The 20,505-nt window shown below is 43.1% G+C and overlaps 1 protein-coding gene across 1 annotated transcript in view; it reads left to right on the top strand.

Annotated features, from left to right (window-relative positions):
* The first annotated feature begins 3,349 nt into the window (after window positions 1-3,349).
* LOC124606053 overlaps window positions 3,350-20,505 on the top strand; it is a 172,915-nt gene continuing 155,759 nt past the window's right edge. Inside the window, exons 1-2 of the mRNA XM_047138013.1 lie at window positions 3,350-3,463; window positions 15,831-16,020. Coding sequence (XP_046993969.1) covers window positions 15,852-16,020 — 169 coding nt within the window. The 5' untranslated portion in view covers window positions 3,350-3,463; window positions 15,831-15,851. The remainder of the gene's footprint in view (window positions 3,464-15,830; window positions 16,021-20,505) is intronic.

Here is a 20,505-nt window from a genome sequence, read left to right on the forward strand (position 1 = left end):
TCAGAAAAAAGAAATGAAAACTAAGGTTTGCCGATGACATTGGCATTGTGTCAGACAAGACAATGCACTTGGAAGAATAGTTGAACGAAATGAATAGTGTCTTGAAAAGAGGTAATAAGATAAACATCAAAGTAAGCAAACAACAGGTATTGGAGTGTAATCTAATTAAACTAGGTTATACAATAGAAATGAGATTTCGATATGTGTCAAAGTAGTGTACAATTTTTGCTAATTGGCCAGCAAAACAACTAATTATGGCTAAAGAAGAGAGGATATAAAATGCAAGTGGAAATAGCGGGAAAAGCGTTTATGAAAGGGAGAAATGTTGTAACATCTAACATATGTTTTAAAATTAAGTGATAGAAATTGTCTGGATTGTAGCTTAGCATTGAAGTGGACGATAAACAGGACAGAGAAGAAGAATATAACAGCAGCTCTAGAAGTGTGGTGTTACAGAAGAGTGCTCAAGATTAGAAGGATAGATTGGACAGTTAATGAGAGGATAATGGACTGAATCGGAGAGAAAATAAATTTATGGCACAACTTGACTAAAAGAAGTAACTGGTATGTAGGACACATCCTGAGACATCAGGACATCTCCAGAATGAAATTTTCACTTTGCAGCGGAGGGTGTGATGATCTGGAACTTCTTGACATGAAAACTGTATGTCGTACCGAAACTCGATAGCGGAACCTTTGCCTCTGAGCTATCCAAGCACGACTCGCGACCCGTGCAGGACGTGTCATGAGTCGAGCTCGGGTAATTTAGTTGGCAGAGTATTCGCCGGCAAAATGTATAATCCCAAATTCGAGTCTCGGTCCTGGCACATAGTTGTAATCTCCCAGGAAGTTTCAGGCAGTCACTTGGATAACGTTGGAATATTTGGTGAGCAAATACTGTGGAGGTAGACCATGGCTTGGTTACAGTAAGCGGGTTCAAGTGGTTGAGGGTAGCAGCAGTTATGCAGATATGAAGCGGCCGTCACAGCATAGCCTAGTGTGGAGAGCTGCATCGGTCTCCGGACTGAAGACCACTACAAAACTGGTGTGTTGCTCATTCAAATTGACAGGTTAAATGGCATTCGCGAGGATGAATCAGCCAGCTCGTATCATTTATAGGTTTACACTTTTCATACGCTCATTTTGTTTTAGCTTCTCTGCATTTTGTATTGGTTTCATTACTAAGTGCCTTATAGTACTATATCCCTCCCTTTTCCAGGGCATTATTGCGTATCCTTCTTTCGTTGTTAAAGTAATATATTTCTTCTGTTACCCAGGGTTTCATTGCAGTTCTCTTCCTTTCTGTCATATTTCCGTATTTGCCTTCTCAGACATGTCCTTCCCCTTTTAGCTCTATTGACTACTGTGGCATTCATTATCCCAGTACCTGTAGTTTCATAGAACTTCAAATGCGCATCATCATTCTTCAATATCTCACTTCTTTACACATTGTTTCGTGACGATTCACTTCCTTCCCGTGCCTGTTGGCCTTTTCCAAATACACTGATTTCTTTTGTGATTCTTGAATAGTGTATTTTCCATCACTACCTGAAATATATTGCAGAACTCAAAGCGTCTTTCCCTTCTTCCATTCTTACTACTGTGCCGCCTCCTGGCGTATTTTTCCCTCTGAATATACTTGATAAAAGAACTTACTACTTTTCTGTAATATGTCAAAAACATTGACTTTTTTTCATGTGAAGTGCATCCAGTGAAAATCACAAAGACAATAAGCACGACTTATTATCTGTGTAGACAATGACTAAAGAAGGCAATATATAATCTGTTAATTTTTATTTGTTTGATAAAAGAGAAGACATTGGTACCTTTTGGAGTAGTAGCGCTGACCTAGCAGGACGCAATCTTCCTTCGTTCCATATTAAGAGGTCTGAAATAAGTAGAATAATTGCTAATTTATCTTTTATTTTCAGAATACAAATGTTATTTGTTACTATTGAAACCATCTTTTATTTATAGGAGAATTGCGTCATTTCCTGTAGCTATTAAGTTTTATTAGTTACGATCTTACCCTACTGTTGTCCACAATTACAGACGTTAGAACTATTTTTGGTGATTAAGGCTTTTCTAGCTCAACTATTATAGAGATAACGAATTTAGATTACGCATTTATGTAAGTATTTAAAGTATCTCTGTCATTATTTTCATTTTCTGATGCAAATTTTGCCACGCTGGATCACAAATATCAAGTTATTTCTCATGTAGGCGCCATTACAGGGAAAGCTATTACTAAATATGCTTCATGTGCTTAAAATTAACAAACCCGTGCGCTACTAATAAATATGCATACATAAAATCCTAAAGTTCCCACCCCTGAAACCTAAAAAGAGCATGTTCATATGTTGTTTTTGCTATGGTGTGCAACAGTGTATCTGAACGATAACGTATCTTCAATTCAAGAAATAATTATAATTAATTATTCAGCACGCCGAAGCGTTCGTTGTAAGAAGTCTGCGTTAAAATGTTTTACAGTTTAAAAGCATGCAAGAAGATCTATGATAAAAGTAATGAACCATTATCTGTTTAAAAGAAAATTTCATACAACACGTTACGATTACACTACATACAGATCATTCATTCACATCTACACACACGCACGCACACACAGACAGTTACACTACCGAATCCGTATTCCCTCGTAACTTATACCTGCGAATCCTTATTCTCTCGTAATACTATCTTCCGCTCCTTCCCCTACTATAGTGATCCAGCAACCACATTTACTAGATTTTCATCTCCCTTTACATGCTGAGTTCTCCCTCAATGCTCACAAATACTGTCCATCTCTTGTGGGTCTGCCACCTGTGCATTAGCTGTTACTGTTCGCTTTGGCTTGCTGTCGATTTTGGTGAGACTAACCCTGTCACCGCGCTTTTCACGGTAACACACTCTCTTCTACCTATCCATTCATAACGAATCCCACTACCACCGTAACATTTTCTGCTGTTGTTGATATTACGACATATTTTTATTTCAGTTTATCGCTTACCATTCCCTCCCTACCTAGTGCTTTAAGTACCCTCTGCCTCACTCCGTACCATGGCTTGCGGAGTATAGACGATGAGTGTTATGAGTGCCACGTTTTTCACACGTAAGCAGCAGATTTACATACTAGATGTGTAAAATGGGGCAGTGGTGGTGATATGACGATGGTGTTGTTTCCGGAATCGAAGCCGGACACGAGGAGTGGCGCGAGCCACGGTGTGTTTGCGCGCGCGTCAGCTAATCACTTTGACGTAAGGAGATTTGCCGGGCTGCGTCGGTGCAACAGACTTCCAGGCTGCTAACAGGATGCCCTGCCACATCAGGGGCTTCCCCCGTAAAAGGACGCGGACCAGACTCGGTGCTTGCATTACGTTCGTTCCCATCACCAGTAACCGGCTGTCCAGTGGCGAACTTCCTCTGCTGCTCGTAGCGTTTCTACTGTAATCACCTACAGCGTAAGTTAATGTGCCAATATCATTTGGACTTTATTAATTTCCTGTGCACTTGCCTGTGAAGCTGGTGATAGCCAGAGTCTTGGCAAAACTCATTGTTATGTGCGCATGCTATCTGTCAACCGGTGTTTCAAAAATTGACTCTATGGATTATTGCTATGGCAACGCCTTGAAATAATACTGTCCTCTAGGCCCTGTCCTAGAGTGCTGAGTGCTGACCACTTTAGAGACTTTTTTTCTCTTTTTTGGACAGCTCCCCAGTTGCCTAAGTGAATCTTGTTCCTTATCTTTGCATTCCTAAAAAATATAAGAATTGCCGGCAGGGGTGGCCGAGCGGTTGTAGGCGCTACAGTCTGGAACCACGCGACCGCTACGGTCGCAAGTTCGAATCCTGCCTCGGGCATGGATGTGTGTGATGTTCTTAGGTTAGTTAAGTTTAAGTAGTTCTAAGTTCTAGGGGACTGATGACCTTAGAAGTTAAGTCCCATAGTGCTCAGAGCCATTTGAACCATTTTTTAAGAATATGAACACGTCACCTGGATCCGAAAATATTTGTCTCAGCGCTCATATCAACGTAATGCTAAAAACTAAATCACAGAGGCAGCGCCGGCCGGAGTGGCCGAGCGGTTCAAGGCGCCTCAGTCTGGAACCGCGCGACCGCTACGGTCGCAGGTTCGAATCCTGCCTCGGGCATGGATGTGTGTGATGTCCTTAGGTTAATTAGGTTTAAGTAGTTCTAGGGAACTGATGACCTCAGAAGTTATGTCCCATAGTGCTCAGAGCCATTTGAACCATTTTTGAACAGAGGCAGCTTAGTTATTGCAGAATACTCGATAACGTCAAAGAGGAAATGTTTTAGGTACACGAGATTCTGATCGCAAGATGTTTTCCTTTATTTCATGATAGGCTTCTATCTATAAGATCATCATCAGATACGTCTAGCAAAGACGAACAGTGTATGTCGGCTTATCAATGACAGCATAGAACAGTTTCAGAAGTAGGCTAGCGTTAACGTACGTACACTGCAACCAAATGACGTGTCTATAAAATGTAGAATGATACCATTCCATATTAATTTCCAACATTTCAAGTTCCAAAGGCATGTCGTTTATGAACTACTCCATTTTCTTCCAGACAGGTAAATGGTCTGTGCTAAGGTTTTGTTTTGTAAACAGTAGTGTTTATTATGGTTGTCAAACCTTAATGTATAGACTTTAAACAATCCAGTGCTTTTGAAAGAAGAAAAACTTGTGTTACTCCTAAATAACCAAACAGGCTATGAGCCCAGGTGTGCTACTGCGGAATTTAACGTGAATGAAGAAACACAAGTTGTAAGTTTCGTACATAAATGTTGTGTAAATTTTAAAATCAGCCCATTGCAAATTTCATACTTCGGCGCAACTTTTGGACTCTGTTTGTGAATTTTGACTATGGATTCGACTAGAGTGTTAAGCAATCAAACTGGAATACATCGTAATACAAAGCAAATGTCTGTCTACACGGTATTATTGGAGTGCTTGTCGTTGCTGAAAGTAGATTAGCTAGACCTGTAGAACCGGCGGAAGGTGCTACTGCTCAAGTAAAAGAGACAGATATGAACGCATGAAATAATTATCTTAACACTGACAGCAGTACTTTAATCGTATTGACTACGAATTCGACAGAGCAAACATTGCAGAAAATAATGCGTCTCGAGGAGAATGGACAGAATTGTAAAAATTATTTGACGGTGTTTCTGATTATTAAGCTTACGACTTTTTTTTATTTTTTGGATTTATGAAATATTCTAATGATGATGAAGCAACTCAAATATGAAATTTGAAAAATATTGGAATGATTTGAAGCAAGATACGGCCAAAGATATAGAATATAATCCAAAATTATCCGATTTATTTTCCAATTGTAAAATTTTTGGCAAACTACCAAAAGTATTCTTCATTGATATCAGGTTAGATGCTTTTGTCAAAAAGTGATAGGGCTGTTGATAACTTGACAACTCCGTGTATATGTGAAAGCTTTGTGGAGTAAAGGAGGAGATTCTTTATCTCAAGAGGCACTCATAAGCAACTCCCTGAAACAACTCTCTAAACAACCGCTGTCGAAAAAGAAAGTTGTTTATCAGAAGCCAAATCACGTGATCAAGAAATTCCGACAGTGGATTGCTGATGGTCGACTACAAATGTCTCAGAAAAGTGATGTGTTGGGAGTTGCTGAAACTCCAAATCGAAATATGGTTCTTTTCGCTGAAACGTCTGTTGCTTTGTGATCTGAATGTGACACTGGTAGCTGGTTTGTAACAAGTCATACCACCAATAGTGACAATTTTTTCGAGACATTTGAACCATTTTCTAGACACATACAGTCACATGAGCAGATGGTGGCAGTGTTGGCGCTGTTGGCAAGGGTATCATAGAAAGGGAAGCAGCAGTAAATGGAAAGTGGCCCAAAATCACTTTGAGTGATGTTGATATTTACCAAAAATTAAAAAAAGCGACATGTGAAGATGTTAATCTACGAGATCTTAGGCGCACACTTGGGGTTGGACTCTGAGCTGTGCGAAGGCTGTATTTATGATACAGCACATTGGCTTCCATTTGGCACCAGGAAGAGAGCTGGTTCATACAGATGCCTGTGGTTCTTCTCCGAATCCATGTCTGGGTATCGCTACGTTGTTTTATTCAAAGATGACTACAGCAAATTTCGTGCTGTGTACTTAGTCAAAAGAAAACAGAAGTTCCTAATAAACTAATACAATTTATAACCGAAACAGAGACTACCGGGCATACAGTTAAAAATTGCTAAATGGTAAGTGAGGAGAATTAACAATAAACAGAAAAGGGAGATTCTGCAAAAGGAGGTCATACTCTAGCGTTTCACTGTGCCATAAGCTCCGCAGCAAACCGGATGTAATGAAAGTCAAAATCGTTCTTTCGCTCAAACAGCCGGGACTATGATGCATGCTCACGGAAACATTAATCAGTCGCTTTGGGCTGAAATCACAAATTCTGCAGCATACATCCTGAATCGAACGGTACCTGCCAGTATTCTAGGGACGCCTCCATACTAAATATGGCGTTAAGTATCTACGTATAAGTTCTAAATGTTATGTTCACGTTTCGAAACAATTAAGAGTGACTATGGATCGAAAAGCAGTAAAAGGGACTCTAATTAGCTGTGACTATAATGATAGTTATCTGATCCCGTGTGAAGAAAATCGTCAATTAATGAAGTCAAGGGATGTTATTTTCGAAGAGAAAATTAATTCAGTAGCTCCTGTGGGTCTTACAGACTCTCATCGGAAGTCTCAAGAGTCATTAGGGGAGAGTAAAGTGAAATTTAGTTTTCCAAGAGAAAACGAGTTCTGTAGTTATGTTGATTTGCAGGACTGAGCTGAAGAGAGATTAGAACAATTTTACAATGCTAGGATTAGGCCACAAATGCATGAACGCTTAACGCTAAAACGTCCAAAAAGAATTCAAGAGTATGTAATCACTTAATGACCACTGAGGAAACAGAATCTTATTGTGACGCCATGAATTCGAGTCAAGCAGACGATTGGAAAGCAGCAATGGATCAAAAAATAGTGGAAAATCAAGAAAATGGATCTTGGACTTTGGAAGATTTACCTCCTGGAAAAAGGGCAATTCCATGTAAGTGGATCTACAAACTGAAGACGAATGCGGATGGATTGGTTGACAGCTTCAAAGCAATGTTGGTCATCAAAAGATTTTTTAAAAAAAGGGGAACTGATTAGGAATAAACTTTCAGTCCCGAGTCGTCTATTCAAACATTATTAAGCGTTTCAGCCAAGAGTATGATGAAAATTGCACAAATAGATGTGATTACGTCTTTCCTTCGCGGTGACCTGAAGGAAATGATATTTAAGAGACAGCCTAAAGGTTATAAGGGTGGTTCCAGAAAAGTATGTCAATTAATTAAAAGCTTATACAAGCTGAAACATCATTAATTATGTCATGCCCTTAGGATTTAAGAGAAGTGAAGCAGATCCCCGGTATTCTTATAAGATTTTCTTCGCGCTCTGTGTTGATGACGGATTGATTGCGGCAAACAATGATAGTGAACTTAAAGACTCACAGCGGCCGGCGCAATTGGACGTCCACTGAGTGGCGACAGTGGCCTTTTCAGACGAATCACTTTTTGTGCTCATGGCCATTGGCGTGTACGGTATGAAGAGTCCGAAAGCAAACACCTTGCAAATAGGTGGGAGCACTGTGGCCTGGGGAATGTTTTCGTGGCATAGCCTGGGTGATTTTGTCATTCTGGAAAGCACAACGGATCAACACAAATATGCACCTGTCCCTGGGAACTATGTTCATCCCTACATTCCGTTTGTTTTTCCGCAGCGGAATGGCATCTACCAGCAGGACAATGCAACTCTCAGTGTGAGTGCATTGTTCGAAGAGCACCAGGACAAGTGTACCGTACCCCTCTGACCACGAAAATCCCAGTCGAGAATCTGTGGGGCCACCTCGACCGGGCTGTTCGCGCCATGGATCCTCAACCGAGAATCCTATGGCAGCTGACCACTGCACTGAAGTCATCGTGGCTCTATGTCCCTGTCAGTAACTTCCAGAACCTTACTGCCCCCCTTCATGCACGTCTCGGAGTGGTCCGAGCTGCAAAAGGTGGTTACTCAGGCTTTTGACAGGTTGTCAGATCAATGTCAGTGGACAAGGTATTGACTTTTTTCCACTTTTGTAAGAATAGTATAAACGAATTACAATAAAGTTATTTCATCGTGAAAAGATACGACATCAGTACCAAAAAAATGGTTCAAATGGCTTTAAGCACTATGGGACTTACCATCTGAGGTCATCAGTCCCCTAGACGTAGAACTACTCAAACCTAACTAACCTAACGATATCACACACATTCATGCCCGAGGCAGGAATCGAACCTGCGACTGTACCAGCCGCGTGGCTCCGGACTGAAGCGCCTAGAACCGCTCGGCCACAGCGGCCACCAACACCAAAAAATGAAAAAATAAGTCGTTTTTAATATCATTAATTACATTTTTAAAAAACATTCAAATTATATACTTTAACTGTTCCTGACAGCGGGCAGACTGTATGAGAAGCAAAAAATTGCAAATGTGAACACAAAATTAAAATTGAATAGCACAGTAATATCAGTGTTGTTGTAAGACTTCAAAATAATAGTTCATTGCTCTCTGTCGAAAACTTGTGCTGCTTGAAGTCTAGTACGAGGGGACTTTAAAGAGTAAGTTTCATATGTCATCGCACGCTAAGACCATGGCGCAACGAACGCGGTGCGTTGTCAGAGGACAGTACATGTTCAGCTTTCTCCTGCAGAGACAGTTCTGTGATACGGATAAAAGCTGCAACGCAGCGTGCAATTGAAATGGCGCGGCAACTGTAAACGTACTCCGAAGTACAGATTCGCAGGACAGTACAATCCTATGGGCAAAACGTCTAAATTGCACACAGATTCTGGCGGTATTTGGGCAAACTCAGTTTACATTCGAAGTGAAAAGGTGCCAACAACATGATGAAAGCCGCACAGATGGTGATACTGGTAGGGAAGGGAAGCCATCGACACCGATCACAAACGATAATGTCAAGGCAGTCGTGAAACCGACTGGCAGTAATAGCACATTTTCCAACGGTTCTCGAATTGCTCTGTGACAAAGAACTGAGTGAGGGTTAAAGCGTTCCGACTGTTGTTATCAGAAACTTCGTGATTATGTTGGAAAACAGTGTCATGTATCTCCATCGCTTTAAAGTATAGTCCAGTATGTAGTTAAAGTTACTTAGCTTGCATAATAATGTGTAACTTACTTTTTAAAGTCCCCTCGCAGATTTGGCCCAAAATTCGAGACGCCGTTCCAAGAAACCTCAAAAACAATTGTTATTACCTTCAGTTTTCTGGCTCCTGTTGAACTGATGTAGCAACTTTAAATACAGGGTATTTCAAAAACGACTTTATAACTTTGAAAATGCAAATAAAGTAATTCATAGTACCTACAGAAGTGATTGTAGTGTCAATTTGTCAGGAAATACACCAAGTTTTATCTCGCGTAGTTCGCTAGTGCCGAGTCGCACTAGATGGAGCGCTAGCGACAGTTGCTTTAAAGATGGCTGCCTTCACTGGACCCGAGCGTCCTAGCTATGTGTTTTGGTTTGAAGAATCGAAGTCGGCGACAACAGTCCAGCGTAATTTCTGTACCAAGTACGCTAAAGATCCTCCTAGTAGGCCTAAAATTTATGAGTGGCATAAATGTTTTGTAGGTGTAGGGTGCTCGGTAATACATGGGAAACCATCAGGTCATCCAAGCACATCTGACTACGTCGTTGAGCGAGTGAGACAATGTTCTGTCAAAAGCCCTACGAAAGACCCGGTGTGCATATCGCGAACTGCAAATCCCACATACGACTCTTTGGCGTGTGTCGAGAAACCGTTTGTATTTGAAACCGTACAGATTGACGATCGTACAAGCAATAAAAGACACTGAAAAAATTGCTCGCAGTGACTTCTGTGCGGACATGTTAAATCGATTACGTCAAGATGAACATTTCTTGGACAAAATCATCTTTAATGACGGGTCGATTTTTCACTTAAGTGGCAAGGTTAACAAACGTAACTGTAGGATTTGGGGCAGTGAAAAATCCACATCAAACATTGAAACAATGTACGTGATAGTCTTTAACTGAGCGTTGTTTTGTGCATTGAGCAAGAACGCAGTGTACGGCCGCGTTTTTTCCGTGAGAGAACCATCAACGGGATGGTGTACCTGGATATGTTACAACAATTTTTGATACCACAGATCGATGAGGATGACCAAGAATGAAATGTTCACTTCATGCAAGATGGTGCACCAAACCACTACCTGGTTGACGTCCGGGATTTTCTCAGTGACCACTTTCTGCGTCAATGGATTGGCCGTGATGCACCAATTGCATGGCCCCCACTTTCCCCAGACCTGACACCACTCGATTTTTTTAATGGGGTTTCATCAAAGAGGTGTTTGTACCTCCTGTGCCGGCTTCCCTACTTGAACTTAGTGTAAGAATTTACGCCGCCACTGAGCAAGTTGCACCTGCAATGCTGCAGTGAATTTGGGAAGAAATTGACGTCTGATGGGATGTGTGCAGAATAACCAACGGAAGCCATCTTTAGTTTAAGGTAAAAACATTTTATGTGTTTCCCTACAAAACAACAGTAAACTTAGCGCTATTTCTTTTTTCAATAAATTTATATGAATGGTTACAGTTGTAAAGACCTTTTTGAAACACCCTATATTCCGGCAAATCACATATCAATATCAATAATTATATTTTCCTTAGGGGTAAAAACCAGTTGCCTAAGTTTTTAAGATATGAATTAGTTCAATTTGAAACTAATCTGTGAAAGTGTTTCTGAATTTTCCCCAAGAAGATAACACGTCCCCCTAACAGCCTCTTACGGAAAGAAATGTGTGGGACAGTTATTGATAAATACTACAAAATATATTTTTACTACTGACAGGTAAATGTGGTGTTGAAGTTCGGTCTTAATTAATTTTTCAGGGTAAGTGTCTTCCACAATACTTTTATTGCCAATTTTCGTCGCAATCTGGTGCAATTCCTAACAGTTACTCTATATTGCCGCAAAGTGCATTATTGCACTGAAAACAGTATTTCGTCATTGACAACACATTGTAGCGCAAGATTGATTGTACGTGTGTATTGAAGACAATTGGAAATGTCCTGCATAATGGACTGGAGCTCACCAATGAGTAATCCATCATTCAGATTAATGTGGATGCTCACAGGATATTTCGGCTATATTATTCGTCAACACTATCATCACCAACCATTTTACACTCAGCTGCGTAAATGTCTCCTCCAGACTCATGCACGTGTTGCGTTCTTCAGCCATCTGCTCACCTTCCATTATGTCGTCTTCTGGATCTTTTCTTCTCTTTTGGAATCAGGTAAACAACTTTCTTGGTCTATCACGTCAGTTGTGAGACTCAGTTAATAAAAAAAGAGAAACGTTGAGACGGCGATTTTAATGCTTCAGGTGTTCTACATAATTTCCCTATCCACACACATACACGCACAAAGCACAAAACGTTCATACAACCGAGTCGGATTGTGAAAAAAGTACGTCTTTGGTATGTTGTTCAACTCTCGCGTCTCAATGGCTTGAATGCCGGTTATGTCGTCAAAGGTTTGACACTTCGTGTGGATTTCTGCAATTTGTTGTTTTGTAGTAGTTTCCTGTTCAAGTATCGTCACCGGTGATGATTTTTTCCAGAAATTAATTGTCCATGTTTGGCGTTTCACTCAAGTCACGGCAGCTGTCCGTGTGTCCTTTATGTTCGCGATTCAAGGTGCGCGGGTCAAACTTTGCATACACTTTTTTCTTCATCAAAACATTCTGGAGGATGTCTTGAAGACCCGATTTAGAGATGCTGCTCCAAGGCAATTTGTGACACAATAACGTCGACACACTACGTCTGAACGTCCACTAATTAACACTCTCTACTCACAACTGACTGACCGAACGCGCACAGTAGTTACTGCGGTGAAGTCGCTTTTATGCCAGGAATAAAGTCGGCGTAGAACTTTTTGGGCAGACGGTATATTTATCAACCATTCGCCTGGCTACAAGTCCCGGTCCACTCCACCTCATTTTCATTATGGACATAATCAAATCTTCTACTACAGCGTCTTCTCTGACGCATTTCCTCGTTTTCCTGTCTCGCCTAATGACTCCCAATCTCTACCAATCCATTGTTCACTGACATACTCTCGGGTTTGTATTACAAGTTCACATAAGTGAAAAATGTTAATATTCGTTGACCGTAAAGTATCATTTCATGAACATTGGACGCTTGAATCTGAAAACCCTTTTCCCTTGCCATAAGCATTCAGAACCATTTTTACTATTTTGTTAACTTTTTTCCTACTTAGCTGAAGAAAATACAAAATCTAATCAACTGATTCCCTTACTTCGTCGTTAATTTGTTCAATTGTACTATTGATGTGTATACACTATCTGATCAAAAGCATTCTGACACAGTACGTAATGGGGAAATGACCATAGATATCACGAGAGGCGGACCCACCAGTATTGGAGGATGCAGGGATTATTATATTCTCAGTAGATAAGCTGTTACAGCAGGCTGAGTCTGTCAGGGGAGCTCATTGACCTCGAACGTATACTAACCACTACACGTCATGTAAGTAACAAGTCCATCACGGATACTTCAGCCATTTCGAATCTACTCACGCCAACGGCCTTGCCGCAGTGGTAACAGCGGATCCCGTCAGATCACCCAAGTTAAGCGCTGTCGGGCTGGGCTAGCACTTGGATGGGTGACCATCCGGTCTGCCGAGCGCTGTTGGCAAGCGAGATGCACTCAGCCCTTGTGAGGCAAACTGAGGAGCTACTTGATAGAGAAGTAGCGGCTCCGGTCTCGAAAACTGACATACGGAAGGGAGAGCAGTGTGCTGACCACATGCCCCTCCACATCCGCATCCAGTGACGCCTGTGGGCTGAGGATGACACGGCGGCCAGTCGGTACCCTTGGGCCTTCATGGCCTGTGCGGGAGGAGTTTAGTTTTTAGAATCTACTCAACTGTCCACTTGCTGCTAGTCTCCAGTCAGTGGTGAGAGATGGCGCAGAATGTTGCAGGGAGTCCGTTACTTGGTCTAATATGAGAGGCACAGACGCGAAGCGGTCAGATGTGGTTGGTATAGAACTCAGCGATCGTCCCTTATGGTAGTGAGACGTAGTCGACTGGAACCGTGACGACGAATATGCTTGCTCCCACGTTCCTACTCAGATGAATAACGAGCCACTGTCACAGCTGAATGCCGCACAAAGCTGGATATTGCACGATACTGCCGGCCGGCGAAATGGACACTCACAATGAACACCTGTCAGATGCTGATATCGCTGAGACCAGTACAAGGCAGTTCTGTGTCTTTCACAGTGATCCGCATATGACGGTTTTTACGTCCCGTATATACCCTGCCAGGCACGGTAACGACTCTAAACACTATAAACGCCATTGCACTGTTGTAGCCGTTCTCGCTGTACACAAGGGTGCAACTCTAAATCATTTACATAGCCGTCGACGGTGTGTACACGTACGATGTTATGTTTACATACGACTACGTCTTCTGGAAGCTTCACTTTTGCGAGGCAGTGTAATGAACAACTGTGAAGGGACAAGGAGACTGTTGCGATGGAGAGTCTTTACTCGATGCCTGAGTACAAACAGATCTTGTTTTATATCTGCATGTTTGAAGTTTTTTCGTGAACTAATGTAGAATGCGCCATCTTAGAGATGTAAGAAATATCAGCGATGGAGAGTGGAGTAAATTTGAGGAGATGAGTCAAGGAAAGTGATCCATATCACACAAACTGTGAAGACCTAGGCGAAGTTACAACATTCCCAAACTGGGAAAAAATGGAATTCGTATTAATGGAATGTACATAGGCCACCTTAGTTTTACCAGTGACGTTGGACTGGTTGCCTGTAGTGGAGATTAACTACGACAAAGAGCGGGGGAAGTTAGCAACTTTGAAAGTGAGCCCGAGTAACAGTCATAATACGACGAAAATGACACAAAATACACTATCTCATCCAAAGTATCCGGAAACCTATTAGTAGACAGTATTATGGGGTGTGCCCAACCTTCGCCATCATGACGGCTTGGACTTTGCTGGGGACACTTCCAGTGAGGTGTCTGAATGTCTGTGGAGCAATGAGGGCCCGTTATTCATGAAGAGCCGAAACCACAGAAGGTAGTAACGTTGGCCTCTGTAGTCTGGAGCGAAGTCGACGTTCTAAATCCTCCCAAAGGTGTTTCACGAATGCCCACAAACAGTTACTTCACAGATGCTGCTTCATGAAAGGATACACTGTCATTTCTCTCTGCATTTAGGTTTTTCGCAAGCGCAGTAAGGGGACCACACCTTAACCACGAGGAACATCACCATACATAACATCAATTCCTCTGTATTTCATTCTTAGAAGGCAACTCTCTCTAGGTATTCGCCAAACCCGAATCCTTCCATCGGAAAGCCACAGGATATGCGCAGTTAACCAATCCAAATTACTGGTGTTACTCGTGTCCAGTCTTTCACTATCCCGTAGCGTCACACTACACACCACCTGAAGCGCGGCGTAGGGATGACTACATAAATGTGAGTGTTCGACCATTTTTAACTCCCTAAGCATTTCCATTGTGCTAGATGGATTGCTGGTAACTCTTTGGAAGTCGTGTGGTTCCTTTCTTTCATTTTTTATGATCACCTTCCGCAATGCTCGACGGACCGTGCCCGTGTTGTACATAATGTCTGCCTGGCCTTGGTTTAGTTGTGGTTGTTCACCATCATATCCCCAACACTCGACTTGGGTAGCCGTAGAATGGCTGAAATATCCCTGATGGATCTATTACTCAGGTCACATTCAATGATAAGTCCGCGTTCGAATCAATGAGCCCTCGCGACTGACCAATTTTGTTGCTACTGTTTCCTCTACTGACGTCACAGTATTCACCTCCTCCTATTATGCTGACGGGTCCGCCTCTCGTAGCATCTAGTGGTCAATTCCGCATTACCTTGGGGAGTCGAGATGTTTTTGACCAGGTATCGTTTTTCGGGAATTTTTATATTCTATCTCGTGTTTATTTCGAGTCGTTAGTTTCCTAGCTCAGAGTAGTGATGATGGTACCGTCTACTGCCTAAGCATGAGGGCTATTCGGAAAGCAAGGTCACCAAATGGAAACCAACTTAGGCATCTGATGTAGCGTTGTACCAACTTTCCAATACCCTCATCATAAAAGGCAACCTCCTGTGCTTACCGACAATTTTCTACGCTGGACTGCAGCTCGTTGCCTGTGCCAAAATGTTATCTTCATAGCCAGCGGTTCATTTGAGCAAAAATGAGAATCAGAGGGAGACAAGTCCCGATTGTATTGTGCGTGATCGAACACTTCCCATCGAAGGGGCTGAAGGGGCGTGCTCTTTGCCCCTGCAGTGTGAGCCAAGAACTGCCATAAAAAACTGCAAAAGAGTTACGTTATTTGGGGTTTGCATGAAATCAGGCGAAACCTCTCGACGGGCACCCATACCTTTCTAGACGTTTTTACGCACTCACTGTGGTCTCGGGACAGAGCAGTGACATGACACCCATCTATGAGCATTCTAGAGACACTGTTTAACGCATTTGTGCAAATCTTCATCGGATTTTCACTGTAGTTTCCATTTCGCGACCGATCGTTCCCTAACTTTCGAGTAGCCATCGTAATTTGGACCATGAACTTCTGGGACTCCCCGAATAGTGGACTTGCCAGTGGGTTCAGACTTGTCACTGATCGACACCTCCTGTGCAGGGCCGGCGAGACAGCGCAGAGATGGCTGTGGCGGAGGCGGCGTCGTGGCTGCAGAGGACCTCTACCCTGCTCGCCCCTGGGCCCTGGCAGTGGGCGTGGCTTTCTCCGTGGGCGTGGCTCTTCTCGTCAGAGGTCGCCAGCGCATACGCCGCCTACAACGCCTCTGCCGTCAGCAACTCCACAGACCTCGGTGAGTACGACTATTTCGGGACTGACATATATTCCCCAGTTCTTAATTTTTCCTCAGTCGTGGAGGATCCTATGTAAACATATACCTTGCTAGTCACGATGGATTGATAGTGTAAGTTGTTGTGAGGTACAGCAGGCTGAATGGTTCCCGTGTAATCATACACTGAAGGCTTTCGCGACCGGTTGTTTCAGCTGCCGAGAATTCTTCCGGGTTGTATGGCCGTGGTCCATGGTCGATGAGAAGTTTTTATCTTTGACGTACTACGATCGATAGTTATATTTTATCCTTGACAAGGTTCATCTCTGCTATCACGTGAAATCCAGACCACGCCCATTCCCACGGCATTTAGGCCGTTCTTCGACGTCCGACTCGTCAGTCGCCAAGACTCAGCACAACCAGGAGCACCCTCGAAGATGTCCAACTGTAAGCGTACTGTCATATCGCTGGTTTGGTTGCGGAGTATATTTGCGGGCAGCCACGTCTGTAGAGAGTCGAGCGCGGGACACGGAAATGTTATGATGTGTTGTGGGTAGCTCTGCATGTGAAAGGCATTGTTAGTACGGAAGTTGAAGTGTAGCTACAAGTGCTATTACAGTAAAGTGATAAAATAAGTAAATGATTCAGAGGAAAGTGCGTCAAGAAGTAATTTAAAAATGAGCAGTGCTGCTGATTACGTATTTGTGTATCCTCTCGTTGTGTGTCGTACCGTAGTGTATCAATCATCCGCGCCGTGTTCGGTCTCCCAGAATGAACTGATGTGAATCAGTAGAAATGAGTTACCATAAAAGAGTGCAGTCAAGTGCCAGTGTCTTGTAGCGAGCGTGAGGACATGCGTTCGATCATCGCGTTTCCGCATTATCAACAATCAACCGCGCCACGACCTTTACGCGCACGCTCGCTAACGTGAGAACTGAAAAATTAACTTTACGGACTGTGTTGTATCATTACTGGTGTCAAGGAGGACTGGTACCAAAAGAAATCTGTGTATGCGTGGCGAGCGTAAGAACTTTCGTTCGATTATTCGGCTTTCGCATCATCAACAATCATCCGCGCCGTGTTCGGTACGCGTGCGCTCGTCCAAGTGATATTGTAAACAGATAATCATCAAGACTGTCAATTGGGGTAAACATTTACGACTTAGAGTGTAAACAGTGCAACCTGTGATTTCCATATCGCCTCAGAATGTATATGTTCATAACAGACGTAGAACAGTGTTGTGTTTTAACGTTCAGTGGCTCCACTAAACCGCTTGCATATATCGATAAATAATTTCAGGCAAGCCAGCAGCAGTGTGGATCAGAACAGTACTACCGCCGCGAGATTACCAGGTACGTGGTGTGGACAGGTCGCACGGTCAAGAAAAGCAGAAACGACAACCACTATAAAGTACCCCACCCATTTGTACCCCCGGGCGTTTTACACAACGTAGCTTTGGACGAAACGTCAGGGATAGAAGAGTTCCATGGACCCGGAAGAATTCTCGGTGCCCGCGTAGCTTGCCACGCTAGTGGAAACCCAAGGCGGTCTGATTTAATCATAGCGCTTCGGTGCCCATGTACTCTTCTGTCTAAATTGCGGCAGGTTGCGCTGCTTTAATGGTTGCCGTGGAAATAGGGGCAGGCAGGCTGGAAAGAGAATTTGTACACCTATACTCTTCGCAGACAGAACCAACCACTGTTTATCAATCTGCTCAAGCACATCGCATCTTGTAGGCAAGGTAGGTTCACTGCAGGCAGAGAATGATATTCGGATGTTAGCATAACGTTCTATCGAAAGAACAGCATTTAAGTGACAAACACAACGACCTCATCACAAAAACAGTGCACACTGCAATTGCTGAGCAATGTATCCTGTAGATACATAGTTTTTAAAAAAGCTCTACATGATTCTCATATGTGAGGTAGCACTGTCCAAAACGGAAATAAAGTCCTATATACATACGCTGTCGGGAAAAAATCGCAGGCAAAAATATAATTAATTTAGAGTAATGAAATTTCTGGAATACATTTGTCTAGGTAATATATTTAAGTGATTAATATTTCAAGATCACAGGTTAATAAGAGCGCTAGATAAGACATTGCAATTGTGAAATACTGGTACATTCATAATCGGTGTAACCGCCAGAATATTGAATGCAAGCATGGAAACAGGTGCCGGATGTCATTTCGTAGGATGGAGTTCCATGCCTGATGCACCTGGTCGGTCAATACAGGGAAGATTAATGCTGGTTGTGGATGACGCTACAGTTGTCCGATCATGTCCCACATGTGCTCCATTGGAGACAGTTCTGGTGATTGAGCAGAACAAGGCAACATATCGACACTCCGTAGATTATATTGGAATACGACAGCAGTATGTGGACGAGCGTTATCCTGTTGAGAAACATCCTCTGGAATGCTGTTCATGAATGGCAGTACATCAGGTGGGATCACCAGATTGACGTACGGATTTGCAGTCGGGGTGAATGGGATAACTAAGAGAATGCTGCCTATACGAAACCGTACCCCAGACCATAACTCCAGGTGTGGGTCCAGTGTGCCTAGCACGCAGGCAGGTTGGTTACAGGCCCTCAACTGGCCTCCTAACCCCTACATGGCAATCACTGGCACCGGTTCAGAAGCAGCTTTCATTGGATAACATAACAGACCTCCACTCTGCCCTCCAACGAGCTCTCGCTTGACCCCACTGAAGTCGCAAATGGCGGTGGTTTGTAATCGGTTGTATGCACGCTGTATGGCGTCTGACTAGGAGCTCTCCTTGACATAACCGATGTTTAACAGTTCATTGCGTCGTTGTGGTGCCAAATGCTGCTCAAATTGCTGCTGCACATGCAGTGCGAGCACCAGAGCCACACACGAACACGATGGTCTTCCCTCTCGGTAATACCACGTGGACATCCGGAGTCTTCTTGTGACTATACAGTCTCGTGACCACCGCTGCCAGCAGTCATGTACAGTGGCTACATTCCTGCCAAATATTTCTGAAATACCGGAGGAGAAACATCCAGCTTCTCGTAGCCCTGTTACACGACCTCATTCAGACTCACTGAGATGTTGATAATGGCGTCTTTGTCACTTCATATTCTTGACTAACATCAACTAACAACGTCCAAAGGTAACTAACGATCACGACAGTTGCACTGTGTATTTGAAGAAAACCTGAGTTGCATCCTCATAGCGGCGCTATCAGCCCCACTCTCACGCGACTGACGCGAAATTTTATTAGACATGATCTTTCAGAAGTAGAAACACACCTACCAACTTTCGTTTATATCGCACAACTCCTTTTTGGTGTTGCGATTTTTTTCCCGCCAGGAAACAAACACTTCCTGAGATAGCCCCATTCAGACCTGTGATATCCATTTGTCTGCTGCCACTGAGGTGCCAAACGTAACGTTCATTTTGACACATCCCACCAGCCGTCCTTGTCCACGAATTAAGAAGTCATGCGAACACGGCTGGCTGCCCTCGGATTTGCTCCTATGTATAGGATAAAGGCTGATGTAATCTGTGCTCATTATCGATGGATGTGGAATACACTACTACGTTTAATTGTCCTTAGAGACAGGGATTTATGCGATTAAGGACATATGAACGGGAAGCAAAGCAATACTACCTCCGTCATCAATTCATCGCTCATTACACGTTTGTTCGAGGGATCTTTCGAAAGTAGGTTTCGTCATTGTTTTTGAAAGAGAAGATGGTATGCCAGGTAACAGAAACAAACGCCATATGAATCTATACCCGATGTTGGTTCAACAACCGAAGGAGCGTCCTCGAAGGAGGGATGACGCATGTGCAGAGGACCAAAGAAGAGAGAGAGTGGCTGCAGACCGGCGTGCCAGAGGTTATTCGAGTACGCATCACGATGGGAGTCGGATGTGTACTGACGACGTGGTCGCCAATGAAAGTGCTATTGTCCGGTAAGAATAGGCACGTGGGGGTACTGGTATGTCCATCACCCATGAACATCTACAGGCAGTGTATGGTTAAAGAGTTCATATCTCGTTAAACGGTTGGCCGCTAGTGTTGCAGGTTCAGAGAAGGAAAACAGAGTGTGAAGGATGAAAGTCGGAGTGGGCGTCTCTCCACATCCACGAATGGAAATAACATTGCTAGAGTTCAGGGCATGGTGTAAGAAGGAGCAGACTGTGCGACAGTTCCTTGCATCTCAGGACAGCGAGTTTTACCAGATTGGTTTCTTCAAGCTGCAGCGACTATGTCAAAAATAGTGCAAGGCGTGAAGTTCATGATGCCATGGTGAATTTGTTTTTGGTAATAAAGTTTCCGTGTGAAAAACTAAGACGAAGCTTAGTGTCAGAAGTCCCTCGAATTAGCTACCTTAGTATAAGAAACTGGAGTGCTCCATCGAGTTTAAACCACATCAGTTGTATATCAGCAAGTGTAATGTTCCCTAATAGCACAGATAATCTGTCAGGCGATGTTGTTGCGGTCTTCAATCCGAAGACTGATTTGATGCATCCTG

This window comes from Schistocerca americana, chromosome 3 (genome assembly GCF_021461395.2).
Source record: "Schistocerca americana isolate TAMUIC-IGC-003095 chromosome 3, iqSchAmer2.1, whole genome shotgun sequence".
Classification (NCBI taxonomy): Eukaryota; Metazoa; Arthropoda; class Insecta; order Orthoptera; family Acrididae; genus Schistocerca; species Schistocerca americana.